Source organism: Solanum lycopersicum, chromosome 10, assembly GCF_036512215.1.
Source record: "Solanum lycopersicum chromosome 10, SLM_r2.1".
In the NCBI taxonomy this organism is placed as follows: domain Eukaryota; kingdom Viridiplantae; phylum Streptophyta; class Magnoliopsida; order Solanales; family Solanaceae; genus Solanum; species Solanum lycopersicum.
In genome coordinates, this window is record NC_090809.1 from 3,927,945 (window position 1) to 3,944,447 (window position 16,503).

Genomic DNA, 16,503 nt, shown 5'->3' on the forward strand with positions numbered 1-16,503 from the left:
AAGAAAACAAGGAAACTGCTGGCCAAGGGAACTAAAATGAATGGACTCTATGCTTTGGAAGATAAAAATCTCTATGCTTTAACTGCTGCACACGATTGGAACACGTCAAACAACATGTGATATACTAGATTAGGACATCCTAGTTTGAAGTCTTTAATGTTTTTGAATACTAATAGTTGCATCAATATTAGTAGTTGGAATAAAATGCCTATTATTTGTTCTAGTTATCAGTTGGGAAAGAATTGTAAACTTTCATTTGGTTTGAGAAAAAATTGATAAAAAACCTTTATTGAAAATCCATTATGACTTATGAGGACCTGCTCCTGTCAAATCTTCACAACATATGAAACATTATATCATTTTTATTGATGATTACACGAGATATACATGGATTTATCCACTGAAAAAGAAATTTTAATGCTTTGAGGTCCTTGTAAAATTTCAGAAAATGGTGGAAAAATAATTCTCTAAAAAAATTAAGATTTTTCAATATGATGAAGGTGGTGAGTTTATCCAAACAGACTTCATCAAACATTTGGAAGACTGTGGCATTGTGAGACATATTTCATGTCCTAACACGCCTCAACTAAATAGAGTTGCCAAAAGAAAACATAGGCATATTGTAGAGACTGACTTAACTCTACTTTTTCATGCTAACCTTTGTTTCTATGGGTAAAGACTTTCATCACTGCAATATTCCTTATTAATTCACTACCTTCCTCAGTCCTAAAGATGATGACTCCATTTGTTAAATTGTATGGGAAACAACCTAATTACAATAGTTTAAAAGTGTTAGGGTGTAGATGTTTTCCATATATCAAGGGTAGCAACAAGTTCAGTCCAAAGACTTACCCTTATGCGTTCATAGGGTATAGAAGCTTACACAAAAAATATAGATGCTACCATCCATCTACAAGGAGGGTTTACATATCCAAACATGTTGTGTTTGATGAAAACACATTACCCTATGTGTTTCTAAATCAATCTCAAACTAACATTGATGTCTCACCTCACCTTGCTACTTTTGTTGAATCATTCTCTAAATTGCAGGCACATGATAATTCTGATCTAGGGAAATTACAGGCTGCTAGTACACACATTAATGGTGATAATTCTACTCCTACTCTTATATTTGTTGATGATGAAAGTACTATTGACCGCTCAAGCGCAGGATCAGATATTGAGGAACATGTTGAATGTGATGCTCCATATATTAATTTTGAAACTCCTGCTGAGATTTTGGATCTGCTAGTGGCAGTGACGAACAGGTTGCACTTACAGGTTCAATCAATGAGCATCATCCAACAACTACTTTCGTTGATGTACTTGTGGACCATCAATCTTGACAATGCTACACTCCAGTCAACTACTTTGGTTGATGTACCAGTTGAGGTACTTCATGCACCGCAAGGACATCATATGATCACTAGATACAAGTCAAAAGAACATCACTTATCACTTGTTGCTCACAAAAACAAAGACATTCTGAGGGAACCAAATACTATTAAGAAAACACTTAAGTCACCTCATTTGCTTGCAACAATGCAAGAGGATCAATGTTTTATACACTAACAAGACATGGATGTTGGTGCCCAAATCTCATGGCATAAAATTTAGTTGGCTCAAATTAGGTGTTCAGGACCAAATTAAAAGTTGATGAAATAATAAATAGATACAAGGCTATACTTGTGGCCAAGGGATTCTCAGCTTGAAGGCATAGACTTTGAAGAAACCTTTAGCCCTGTGGTTAAAGCGACAACTATTAGGGTATTCTATCAATTGTCATCAGCTCAAGGTGCGAAGTTAGACAACTCGATGTCAAAAATGCTTTTCTTCGTGGGTTCTTACAAGAGGAGGTGTACATGAGTCAATCTCCTGGATTTCTAGATCCCAAATATCCTCAACATGTGTGTCTACTTAAAAAGACGTTGTATGGTCTTAAACAATCACCAAGAGCCGAGTTTGATAGGTTTAGCATGTATCTCCTACACCTTGACTTTATCTGTAGTAAGACAGATTCTTCATCATTTATATTGCAAGCTCACGAAGGCATCATATTTCTCTTGTTATATGTGGATGATATTATTATCACAGGCAGCAATACATCGCATGTCTCAAAATTGGTTCGACAACTTGGGAAAGAATTTTCCGTGAAAGATCTTGGCCCTTTATATTTTTTTCTTGGAGTTGAGGTTAAGTATTTTGATGGGGCATCCACTTAAGCTAGAGTAAGTATGCTGATGAGTTGCTAGACAAGGCTAAAATGACCTTTGCAAAGGCTGTAACCACTCATTTGGCTCAAAAGCATGGTCTATATAAAGCTGTGGGAAGCCTAGTTGAAGCATCTTTCTACAGAATGGTATTAATGAGACTTCATTAATTGACTCTCACAAGATCGAATAATACTCGTGTTGTGAATTTAGCTAGCCAATTTATGCAAAATCCGAATAGTGGACATCTTCAAGGGGTGAAAATGATTCTCAAGTACATCAAATACACTCTGCACTTTGGACTTAGACTTATTTAATAATCACCATGTAGGTTGTATGGATACTAAGATGGGGAGGTTTTACCACTACTAGGAGATCAATTACATGCTATAACATCTACCTAGGTGCAAACTGTATTTCTTGGACCCCCAAGAAATAATCCAGAATTGCTTGTTCAAGTGTTGAAGCTGAGTATAGAACACTTGCCTCCACTGTATAAGAGATAACATGGATCATGTATCTACTTCATGACCTTAATATGTACCTACATTATATTGCGACAACATGAGTGGTTTGTACATGACAATTAATAAAGTTATGCATGCTAGAACTAGACATGTTGAAATGGACTATCATTCTATTAGTGAGAAGGTGGCCAGAGGACAACTTGTTACTTAGTTTATGAGGTCTAAGGATCAACTAACAGATATTCATACAAAAGCATTAACCAAACAGGTTTTTGTTGAGTTTCGTCGCAAGCTAGGAGTTATAGTCCCTCCACTTACTAACTTGAGGGGAAATATTGAAAGAAGCTGATGGAACATGTCAAAAGAAAAGGTTCGGTGAAGCTTCCTGACAAGTTAGAGTTCGAGTTAGACTAGGAGTAGACTACTTAATCCTAATTTATGTACAAGTCTATGTTTTGTATGACTAAAGCTGATGTCGTCGACTAGAATAAGGTGTAAATACTATATTTGTGTTGTATTAGGATTTCTAGTGTAGCTAGTATACGACTCTTCTCCTATATAAGGAGTATATAACTCAATCATTCAATTATCAATACAATCCTTGATTTCTCAACATATACGTGAGATTTCTACATATTTAAAAGACAAATTTTTTAATCCTAAGTGAAGGGAGGAAAACATCACAACATATAATGCATTTTAATATTTACTAACTTCAATATCTTGAATTTGAATCGAAAACTCAATTATCACTACATCAAAAATGAGCTTTAGCGGTAATTAATTAGCAATTACCGCTAAATATGTATCTTTAGTAACAATTAGTATTTTTTGTATATGTCCCTAAATTTAGCGACTTTGAATTTACGACACTTAATTAATGCCACTAAAGACTTTAACACTTTTTATTAATGTGTATAATTATTGCTGCTAAAAATTATATTTATTGTAGTATATTAGTACTTGGTATAATAATGGGATCTTAATACATGCAATATAATGAGGATAATTTCAACTAACATGTTAGGTTGCATTGATACACCAAAATAGACTTTTACCTATAATAGTATGATTGGACAAAAAAAATACACATGGACTTTAGTATTATAATTATCAACAAGCTCCATTTATCAATCACTTAGCTCATAATTCATATCAACAAATATAGAAATGGAGGAGAAAAGCACTTGCAAGGTTTGTGTTACAGGAGGTGCAGGGTACATAGGTTCTTCTCTTGTACAAAAGCTTTTGGATAAAGGTTACATTGTTCATGCTACCCTAAGAAACTTGGGTATGTTTTAAATTTCTCTTATTACTAAGTTATGTTGCTCGGATTGTCATATTTTTTTAATTAAAATTTTCTATTAAAAAAAATGTTCATTGGGTATTTCATAAATTTTTAATTGAATCAATGAGAAAAGAAAAAAATAGTCCTGTCTTCACACATAAAACTAGAAATTTTCTAGTAATATTTCATTGAGAATCTGTTTCCATCATGTGTTTTTCTAATAAGCTGATTTGATGAAAAATTAATAAGAAAATCATGTTTTATAACACAATTTATTCATTAGTTTGCATTTTTCGATGGTTAAAAATCTCTATTTTAGTAATGGCTATCCTTGTTTTTTATCCTCTATTTTTGAATGATTTGAGGTACACCAGACGAAATTTTTGAAGAATTCGAACAACATAACTCCTAGTCCATCTATTTTAAAAAATGATTAGTTAAATTGATTTAAGTGCAGAAGATGAGTCAAAGGTGGGGTTATTGAAGAGCTTAAGTGGGGCAGATAAAAGATTAAAGTTATTTAAAGCTGACATTTATAAAGCAGAGGAATTTGAGGAGGCTATTCAAGGCTGTGAATTTGTTTTTCATGTTGCCACCCCTTTGTTGCATTCTCAAGGATCTCAGGTATGGGATTGTCCTCCGGGGGCAAGGGTGTTCATTTGAATTTACTTGCAAAAATTACATTATAATATATTAATGTATTCTTTGTAATTTTACCGTATATATTTTGATATTGAATCTCTTAAACATGAAATTAAATATTATATTCTTATTTTTCCAATACCTTGTTTGAAATTCTGAATCCATCAGTATTGTGGATGGACATTATAAGTTATTCTTTTAATCATCAAATTGATTTATTATGATATGCACTCTCTTCATTTTAGTTTATGTGTCATAATTGAAATTTCGAAGTTTATAACTAAAGTTTCTTTATATGTCTTTTAAATATTTTATAAGCTATGATATTATCATAATATTGATAAATCAAGAAATTAAAGAGTTGATAAAAAGTAAGCTATATTTTTTATTTTTTATTTATAAACTAGAGGTTACTTATATGCAAAGATCTATAACTACAAACATGATTTTACCACTATTTCTTGCACAATATGAAGTCATATCATACACAATATTAATTGTGTAATTCTACATAGTTAAAGAAGAATATTCTTCCTGATCTTTTTGAATCATATATTATTGTTGATGCATATATAGATTAGAAAATTAATAAATTATTCTTAATTTTTTTTTAATTTTTGTTTCTTTTATTTGTAATCTTGATCTTAATATATGAAACAGTACAAAGATAGAACAGAGGCAACAGTTGATGGAGTGAAGAAAATTGGAATGATTTGCCTTAAAAGTGGGACAGTGAAGAGACTTATTTATACTGCCTCTATTGTAGCTGCCTCACCATTGAAGGAAGATGCAATTACTTACAAAGAATTAATAGATGAAACATGTTGGACACCTCTTAATTTCTCAAATCCTTACACTAAACAATGGCTTTGGGTGAGTCTACTTTGTTCGTTTCAATTTGTTTAATTTTTTTTAAAAATGATTCTTTCTCTTTTTAACTATCTTTAATTTCAACGGTGCACATAATCATAAGATAAAAAAAAGTAATCATATGTTTAGTTTAACATTACAAAATTCAAATATCTTCTGTATTTTTTAAATTTTGTATCAAATTCAAAATAGGCCAAATAAATTGAAAAAGTGGGAATATTTCATTTATGCTCCTATAAATATGATGAATTATTAAAGCTTTTATACATCATTGTGTCATGCTAAGAAATATACAATGAATCTCCAATTTCTTGATGTTTCTCTTTTAATTCCATTTTTTCATTTTGTTTTTTTATAAGTGAATATATTACATGACTTGCCTTTTAATCCATTTTAATACTAATAAAATATATGAGTTAATGGTAAAAATCTATCTGAATTATAATTTTTTTTCACGGTTTTACATCTTAACTATCAATTATTTTCTTTTTTTTTACTTGAACTATCATCATCTATATATGTATCAACACATACCTAGTTGAGTAGATGGTGATAGTTTAGATAGAAAGATCAAATGATAACTATAGTCCTAGTCAACTTCAATACAAAGCTGATAATCCAGGTAGTTAGGGTGTGAAACTCGCAAAAAAGTGATAATTCAGGTTTGGAGGTGGTGACATTATGTTGTGGTCTTGTAGGTGGAAACACTTACTTACCTTATATCCCAACAAGTGGTGCTATGTTCTTGTCAATGTTAACTCAAGAGGAGATTCTCTACAATTCACTCAAGTTTTTGGAGGAACTTATTGGAAAAGTTCCAATAATGCATATTGAAGATGTGTGTGAAGCTCAGATGTTCTTCATGAATAATGTTGGTTCTCTCAATGGGCGTTTCTTGTGTGCTAGCTCCTTTGTTTCTACCGCTGAGATTGGCAATTACTATCAACACAATTATCCAGAGTTTAAGGTCAACCAAGAGTAAGATACTATATATATCAACTTTATTACTGATTAGTGACTTGGGGTGGGGTGTACGTGGTGGGATGGTTGGAATTTCTCAATATTTAATCATATGTCTTGAGTTCATGTTGGGAGTGCTTTAAAAATGGATCATGCTGAATAATTAATCGAATTCCAATACAGATATCAAATATGGAAAGCCAAAATAAAATAAAACAAAAAATTTGATAGCATTAATCACAAACTAAAGGAGTATTTGACTTGTGTTTGGTTCAATGGAAAACAATTTCCAATTCTTGAAAGGGTTCTCAAGGAAAATAAGTAGGTTTTATTTTGGTGTTTTTGGTAAGAAAAAAACAAAAAGATGTTGTCCTATAAATATATATATGTAATTTAGGAAACATTGTGAGGTGGGATGACATAGGGTTGGGGTGGTCAATTAGGGTCATTAGAGGTGGAGATGAGACGATGAACTTATAGTGTTATTTTTGGGACTTGTTTCTACGACTAATTAGCTAAGTCATTTTCCTTATTTTAAGTAACTTATTTTCCTCGGGAATATGTTATTGTTTTTCCTAGGTACTTGAATGATCCCAAGAGAGATATCAAGTTTGGATCGAAAAAGTTGGTTGAGAAAGGTTTTATGTACAAATATGGGATGAAGGAGATATTGGATGATTGTGTTATTTGTGCAAGGAAGAATGACATTTTATAGTAACAATAAATAAACATCTCATATTGAAAGTCAAAATTCCATATCTGAAGTGTAATCTTTATGTACTTTTAATTATTTGAAGTTGTAATTTTTCTAAACAATACCAAAGAAGAGGTGAAGAAGAATTTGTTGAAGAACGAAAAAGTTTTACATAGGTAGTTAATGAATAAGTTTCATATATATTCTATAAAAAATGAGTTGTGGCTCTAACTTAATTTCAAAAATCAATACATCAGTCACGCCATATTTTTTAAATTTTTATTTTTTGTAAATTTAGATTACTGACATGACAAGATAGAATACAATTGAATATTTTGTAATCTTAATATTCCCTCTATCCCTATTTAGTTATTTATTTTTAAATTGATATACCTATTAAGAAAATAATAATTGAAATAATGAATTTATCATTTTATCCTTATTAATTATAAAGTTGAAGTGGATGAATAAAAAATTTAAGATTTTCAAGAAGTTCTATCTTTTTTAAGATTAATTAATTGAAGGTATAATAAGTTAAGAAATTATCCTTTTTTGATTTGCCAAAATAAACAAGTAGAAAAAGACACATTCAAAAAAAAAATGAACAACTAATTAGAGAGAAAGGGAAAATCATGAATTTTTGAATAGTGATACTCAACTTGTTGGTACTTAGCATAATAATGAGATATAAACACATGTTAAGTTGCATTTTAATGATACTATAAATATGTCATTACAATGTCAACATACCTAAGATTTTAATTTCCATATAGAGATATAGTACCAAAATATAGGGTCCCCTAGTTTTATATAGTCCACAAGCTCTATTTATCAATCACTTAAGGATCATAATATAGAAATGGCTGTGGAGGAAGAGATAAAGCAAAAGGCCCAACAAATGGAGGAAAAAAACACTTATAAAGTTTGTGTCACAGGAGGTGTCTTGTTAAAAAACTTTTGGACAAAGGTTACATTGTTCATCCTACACTAAGAAACTTAGGTATGTTTTTAATTTCCTTTATTCTAAGTTATGTTGCTCGAATTTCTCAAAATATTATTATTTTTTACTGAAAAATTTTCAGTGGTATTTTTATAGGTATTTTAATTGAATCTATTATTAAAAAAAAAAAATTAGTGTTTTTACATGAAATTTTTTTTTAAAAATTCAATATTTTAATGAAAATCTATTTTTCGTTTTCGTAATATGTGTATATTTTTAAGATGATTAGTTAAGTTGATTTAAATGTAGAAGATGAGTCAAAGGTGGGAATATTGAATTGTTTAAGTGGTGCTGATGAAAGATTAAAGTTATTTGAAGCTGACATTTATAGAGCTGAGGAATTTGAGGAAGCTATTCAAGGCTGTGAATTTGTTTTCCATGTTGCTACCCCTTTATTGCATTCTCAAGGATCTCAGGTATGGAATTATCAGGGTTGATTTTAGAAAGGAGCGAGGGTGTTCATTCAAACTTTTTCAATAAAAATATATATTTTCTTCGTCTCAATTTATGTGATTTATTTTTTTTAGTCAATTTAAAAAAGAATGACATATTTTTATATTAAGTAACAATTTAACTATAAAATATTCATTTTAGCCTTAATGAAATGATATACAGTCACACAAATTTCTATCATTCATTTTGAAGTACTTTGGACCACAAATTTTAAAAGTCTTTCTTTCTTTTCTTAAATTTTGTGTCGAGTCAAATTACCTCACATAAAATGAGAGGGAGTGTTACAAGACTAGCTAGATGTTGGCTTAGTGATTTAGACACTCAAGATTTACCTTAACTTTTCAAGTTCAAATTCTAAACACTTATCCCAATTCTGAAATGAGTTTGATTTGTACGCATTGACATTATAGTTAATATTTATTTTTGTCATCATTAAATAAATTGATTTATTATTTTATGTATTATTTTTGTTTTAATATATATAAATGTAACAATGAAATTTTGAGAGCCAATCAAAATTTCTATGACTGATTCTTTTATATTCTTTTAAATATTTTATAAGCTTTGATACCATGATAAACATTGATATATTAGAAATTATTTATTTACAAAGATATAAATTACAAGCATAATTTTAGCACTATGTCTAACACTATATCATCCTTATCTTTTTATTTTTATTTATTTTATAATTAACTTTGATTGACCTTGATATATGAAACAGTACAAAGATAAAACAGAAGCAACAGTTGAAGGAGTGAAGAAAATTGGAATGATTTGCCTTAAGAGTAGGACAGTAAAGAGACTTATTTATACTGCCTCTATTGTAGCTGCCTCCCCATTGAAGGAAGATGGAATTACTTACAAACAATTAATGGATGAAACATGTTGGACACCTCTTAATTTCTCAAATCCTTACTCTCAGCAGTGGCTTTGGGTGAGCCTAATATTTTTACTCCCTACGTTTCAATTTATTTGATTTCTATATTTTAGTCTTTTTCTAAAATATGATTCTTATCGTTTTATCAATTTTTAATTCTAATTATCTAGAAAATTAAAAGATAATTATACAATTGACATATGTTTATTTTAATATCGCAAGATTCAAAATAAAATATTTTCTAAGAATTCGATATTAAATTTAAAAGGAGAAAATGATAAATATATCCCTGAACTATCGTAAATGGTAGCAAGTACCCTCCGTCATACTTTTGAGACATTAGTGCTCCTGCTGTCCAAAAATTAGAGCATATATACTAACGGACATACACGACCGCTGATCCGATACTTATTAAATATCGGATCAACGGATAGGATTGCACCACGCTCCCTATTTAGTCTTCCCTTAGAATGAAGGGCATACATGCTCTAGTTTTTGAGAAAAAAGACAAATATACCCTCGAACTATTGTAAATGGTATGCAGATACCATCCATCAATGATCATACTTTTGGAACACTGGTGCCCCTGCTGTCCAAAAACTTTAGCATATATACTCTTTATACTAACTGACATACACGTGTCATAATCTTATCCACTGACCCGACATTTCTGAAATATCGGATCAACGGATAAGATTGCGCCACATGTCCCTATTTAGTCTTTTGTTAGAGTGGAGAGCATATATACTCTAGTTTTTGAACAGCAGGGCGCCAATGCTTTAAAAGTATCACGGAGGACATCTGCATACCATTTACGATAGTTCGAAGGTATATTTTTCCCTTTCCCTAATTAAAATTAGGCCAAACAAATTAATAGGGGAGAATGACAAATATACCCTGAATTATCATAAATGATATGATACCTCCGTCATATTTTAGGAACATTGGTGTTCCTGCAGTCAAAAAAATAGAGCATATATACCTTTTATGCTAACATACATCCACAATCTTATCCACTAACCTGACATTTATTAAATATCAAATCGACGGATGAGATTGTGCCACATGTTCCCACTTAGTTTTCCGTTAGAGTGAGTGACAATATATGCTCTAGTTTTTGAACAGCGGAGGCACCAATGTCCCTTAAGTATGATAGAGATATCTACATACCATTTAGGATAATTCAAGATATATTTATTCTTTTCCCCAACTTAAAATGGAGGAAGTATTTCAATTGCCCTACAGTGAATCCTAGTAATCTCCAATTTCTTGAGGTCACTGTTACACTTTTAAATCAATTTTTCTCATTTGTTTTATACTTTCATGTAATAATATAAGTGGATATACTAGATTACTTACCATTTATTTCAAACAGAGGCGGAGCTAGGTGGGGGTTCATGGGTTAGGACGAATTCAGTAGTTTTTTCGTAGATCCTAATTTGTACTAGAAAATCAATTAAATATTTATATATATTAATTTGTGAACCCCTACCAAAATTGATTGACATTTATTAACAAAATTTTTAGAACCCCCAAACTCTTAATCCTTGCTTTGCCTTTGATTCCAAAGTTAATAATTATACATTACTAAAAGCATGAACAAAAAAGTTGAAAGTTGAATTACGGTTTTACCCTTCTATAAATTAAATTGTTATAAAATATTTCAATATTTGATTGTGTAAATTTGATTAAATGTTAATGACTTTTAGACTTCCTAAGATTAATTCCTAATTAAATATTTAATTTATTGATATTTATCATCTATAATCTATATGTATATAATAATTAATTTTTTTAATAAAAAAAACTCTTTACCTAAATTTCTTTACTTTTCCTCTTCTTATAACTTTTTCCTTAACCCCTCTCATGAATAATATAATTGATGTGGATAAAGTATTATCCTTTATGATAAATAATGAAATTTAATAATTTAAAGGGTGCAAATCTACAAAATGGAGACACACATTGATAATGTCCTCTTGATTATCATTAAAGAATGACTCTAGCTTTGTCAAATTTAAATTCATTGATGCGCTTAATTACATGATAAGAACTTTAATTGTTCTTTCTACATGATTTGCTAACTTTAATTTTTTTCATATTCTTCATTTATTTATTATTATTTTCTAATTATTTATTCAACTTTTATACTCTTAATATTCATAACTCTCATCTTTTCATATTCATAACCTCCAAATATTTAAACTAAAACGTTAAGATATCTTTTGATATTCCTTCAATTCTATTTATATAAATTCAACTTCTTTATCTCATGACAATCAAGATTATTAGACTATTATTTTTATTCTATAGTAAAAGTAGATCATGAAGACTTTTGAATTTTGATAGTATATGAAAGGAATCAATAAGAACTCAAAGAGTTATGTACTAATTTTATACTTATTTTTTCATCTATATATACATCAATCTTATAAGAATAATGTCTATATTGTATTTTTCTTAAATATTCTGTTTCTTTTTGTCTTTTTTTCTCTCTGTTAGACTTCTTAATTTAGTTTTCTATGAATGTTTCATTGCCGTAAGTCCTTATTCTTATTTTGTAATTGTTACATTTTATTATTCATTACAATTTACATATATATTTCCATCATATTTTAGTTATCTATAAAAATTTACATGAAACATACGTGCGAAACACGTGCTCAGAAACTAGTACTAATAAATATATAAAGAGTATATTGTCCAAAAATACATCTGAATTTATTATTTTTTTCGTTAATTTCACATTTTAACTATTAGTTGTTCCTTTTCTCTACATGAACAATCATTATCTGTAAATATATATACTAAAACATATCTAGCTGAGTGGCTTCGAAGTATGTTTTACTAATATGTAAGTGGTGATAATTCAGATAGAAAAAACGAACAACTTAGAGTGTGAAACTTGCCTAAAACATAATTTTTGGTTATTTATTTATAGGATTATACAGAGTCAAAGATGCTAGCAGAGAAAGAGAAATTGAAGTTTGAGAAGGAAGGTTTGGAGGTGGTTACATTATGTTGTGGCATTGTAGGTGGACAGACTTACTTACCATTTATCCCAATCACTTGTGCTATCTTCTTGTCACTCTTCACTCAAGAGGAGAATTTGTATAATAAACTCAAGTTTGTAGAGGAACTTATTGGAAAAGTTCCAATTGTTCATATTGAAGATGTGTGTGAAGCTCATATGTTCTTCATGAATAATGTTGGTTCACTCAATGGGCGTTTCTTGTGTGCTAGCTCCTTTGTTTCTACTGCAGAGATTGGCAATTACTATCAACTCAATTATCCAGAGTTTAAGGTCAACCAAGAGTAAGATGTTATTATCAATCTTGCATTTTACATTACTTCCTTGATAACCGACTTGAATTGTGATGAAATAGTTGAGTTTCTTTCACACTTAGTCAAATGTTTTGGTATGGTTAGGGGTGGGGTCGGGGGAATTGGGTGGGTAAGGAGGATAAAATAAAGACATAATACATAAATATACCCTTTAACTTGGTTTCAAATTACATTTATGTCCTTCAACTTTGGGTGTGCAGAAGTAGACGCTTAAATTTATATACAGTTGAACAAGTAGACACACATGTCCTACATGACATCTTACATGCCATTTTTTATCCTACGTGGTGTCCTATGTATATTGTGTCATGTATGACTCATGTGTCTAGTTGTTCAATTTTATACAAGTTTAAGTGACTACTTATGCATACCAAAAATTGATGGACATAAACATAAAATGATACCAAGTTAAAGGACATATTTATGTATTATGCCTATAATAAACATAAAAAACTTATTTATGTACTTCTATTAAGAAAGTCATTTTTTAAGGAACTTGCTTTCCTAAATAATATATTTTTTGAAAATTTTATCTAATCAAATATGAGAAAGTCAGAAAAACAAAATGACTCCCACTTCACATGCGGACCCGATTCTTTTTCATGAGTCAATTATTTGAATTTTTTTTTTAATATGAGTGGCGGTAAGTTTTAATCTCAAAACCTTTGTCTACTGTGATATCATGCTAAACTGTGTGGCTCTAATATGGTGATATTTTCGTCAAATGTGATTCTAAAACTTGTGAATCTCAGGTACTTGAATGACACCAAGAGAGAAATCAAGTGGGGATCAAAAAAGTTAGTTCAAAAAGGTTTTGTGTACAAATATGGAATGAAGGAGATACTTGATGATTGTGTTACTTCTGCTAGGAAGAATGACATTTTATAGCAACAATGAATAAATAATTTTATAATTGTGTCACTTGCTTTTATAAAATTGTTTGAAGTGTCCATCTATTCTTGGGCTTCCCAGGGAAACTTAATTAACTAGTTTCTATATCAAAATTTGTTTGGTTAAACTCTTGTGTATGCAGCATTTTACAAAATTATACAAGTATGATAATAAGCACCAACTTATATTTAAATTGGGAAAATGCATAGGTATCTCCTTAATCTATGTCTGAAATTTCCGAGACACACTTATACTGTAGTAATGTCCTATTTTCCTCCTGAACTTATTTTATAAATAATTTTCTACTCCTTTTTGGTCTTCGTGACAATAGTTTGAAAAAAATATCAACACACGTTGGACCTACACGATAGTGCCACGTAGGACGAAAAGGGGTAGAAAATTATTTATATAATAAGTTCAGGGGGTAATAAAATCTTATTATAGTATAACTGTGTTTCTGGGAGTTTGGGCATAAGTTGAGGGGGGTACTTGTGCATTATCCCATTTTAATTTGTCACAGACACGACATAAAATATATTTTGGAAAATGCATAAGTATCCCCTTAATCTATGCTCGAAATCCTAGAGACACACTTGTACTTTACTAAGGTCCTATTACTCCCTCGAACTTATTTTATAAATAATTTTCTACCCCTTATCTCCCTACGTGGCACTATGATTGAAAAAATTATCAACACGTGTTGGACCTATAAGATAGTGCCACGTAAGCCGAAAAGGGGTGAAAAATTATTCATAAAATAAGTTCAGGAGGATAATATGACTTTCGTATATTTATAAGTGTTTCTCTAAAATTTCGTGCATAGTTCACGAAGATACTTATGCATTTTCCCAATATACTTTGGACATATCTTAGAGCCATTTGATATTTTTTTTACGTTTGTAACAAGTGGTGTCAAAATTTTTGGTAACATATATCGCCAAAAAAAGTTCTTTTTGTTGGGTTTTATTTGCCCTAAATTTCTTTCCATAAATAGGTTTTCCTTTTAAGAAAAGATTTTGGATTGACTAATCTTTTTTCTAGTAGGAAAAGGTTTAGGGCTCTATTAATAGAAACATGTTCCTTCTAACTTAATCAGCATTCACAATGTAGTCTTAAGGGCTTTGAGAGTTTTGGTTAGGGGGAGAATTGGGTCACAAGCTTGATACGTTATCACTTGTGTGAACCTCCCATGTATTCCGAGTGAATTGGTTGAGGTTGTTTCTCTCTGTATTTTGTACTCTCATATTTATAATGGATTACTCATCTCCTTTGTGGACGTAGGTCGATTGACCGAACCACGTTAAATCTTTGTGTCTTTTGGTATATTTCTGATTGTCTTCTTACTCGTAGTCTTTCGAGATTTGCATTGCTAGCTTCCGCGTTTACACTGCTTATTTTCGGTCTTAACACTTTTATAATTGGCATAGGAGAAAAAACAAAATAGTACAAAAAGTAGATCGAAGATCGAAAACATAGTCATATGACTCGCTTTTAGATCAGAGGCTCAAATCTTGTATGTGACTCTATGACATTTTATGAATTCTGACGTTGTTACTACTCTTAAGTAGGAGAAATATTCAGAAATATCGATTATCAAATTAGGATCATAAACATCAAGTTGATCATCCACTGATAAATTCCAGTCTCTAAAAAAATGGTGAATCAATTATTGAAGTTGACGTTGAGCTAAACTCAATATGATCCTGAGCTCTGAAAAATCTTGTCAATCTCAAACTCCTATAATAAGCCCTGCAATTTCAAATGTAACATTCATCTGAGATAAAATTTCAGATAGTTCACTGCACTAAGTTTTCACTATGCTTATCTTGTATCTCTACACGAGATTATTTATAAGTTCAAATTTTTAACCTTCTGATCACATGACAATAATTTTATCAGTTACGTCAAAACTCCCTTCTCCTAACTAATTAAATACTTAGAACTAATTTTAATTTTATTAAATAAACACACTTGTTCTTGTTCAATAAGCAAACATACTTCATGAGGAGTAATAGGTTTGTCTAAATGGAAATAAATAAAATTGTAACTACTTCAGGGGGATGTCTATATTTTTCAAAACTATCACTAGCTAATAAAAAGATTCAATTTTCAGGGACAAAAGAGCAAAAAGATTCAATCTCCAGTGACAAAATAGCAAAAAGATTCAATCTTTAGTGACAAAAATTCAAAAAAGATTCAAACTTCTGTGACAAAAGAGCAAAAAGATTCAATTAGGACAAAAATGCAAACAGATTTAAACTTTAATTAGAAAAGAGCAAAAAGCTTCAATCTTTTAAGGTGAAAAATTAAAGATTTTCCAGAAATTTTATTTTTTTCAAAATTAATTAATTGAGAGTATAATAAATAATTTTTTTTTCTTTTTTTGACATATTAAAATAGACAAATAAAAGAAAAATTAGAGAAATAATTAAAAACAGTGAGAGTATCATGAATTTAAAAAGCTATACTCAATTTTTTTGGTACTTAACATAATAATGAGATATAAACACATGTCAAGTTGCATAAGTTAATTTCTTAAAAGACCATTCAATTTTAAAAATTTGTCTAGTAAAATATACTTGTATATTAGATAAAAAATTGATCAGTGTTGTTATTTTATGTTCAAACTTCAAATTGATCAACATAAAAAAGGAAATTATATCATTAAAAAACATATAACTTGGCAGCAACCTTGTTCGCTTATATGTAACGCCTAGTTAAAATAAATTATATCCTTTAATGGTTTTAAATTTTATTTATTTATGAATTCATATTTTCATGCTATAAAAAGAAATTAGTTTGT

General features: G+C 30.0%; 1 protein-coding gene and 1 pseudogene across 1 annotated transcript; both read left to right on the forward strand.

Annotated features, from left to right (window-relative positions):
- Window positions 1-3,770: 3,770 nt before the first annotated feature.
- Window positions 3,771-7,362, forward strand: LOC101252533 (NADPH HC-toxin reductase 1-like). Its single transcript, XM_069290159.1, has 5 exons — window positions 3,771-3,968; window positions 4,423-4,589; window positions 5,268-5,480; window positions 6,176-6,455; window positions 7,017-7,362. The coding sequence occupies exons 1-4, from the start codon at window positions 3,848-3,850 to the stop codon at window positions 6,233-6,235; spliced, it is 561 nt and encodes a 186-aa protein (XP_069146260.1). The 5' UTR covers window positions 3,771-3,847; the 3' UTR covers window positions 6,236-6,455; window positions 7,017-7,362.
- A 536-nt stretch (window positions 7,363-7,898) lies between these two features.
- LOC101252231 (NADPH HC-toxin reductase 1-like) lies at window positions 7,899-13,827 on the forward strand (annotated as a pseudogene).
- Window positions 13,828-16,503: the final 2,676 nt, after the last annotated feature.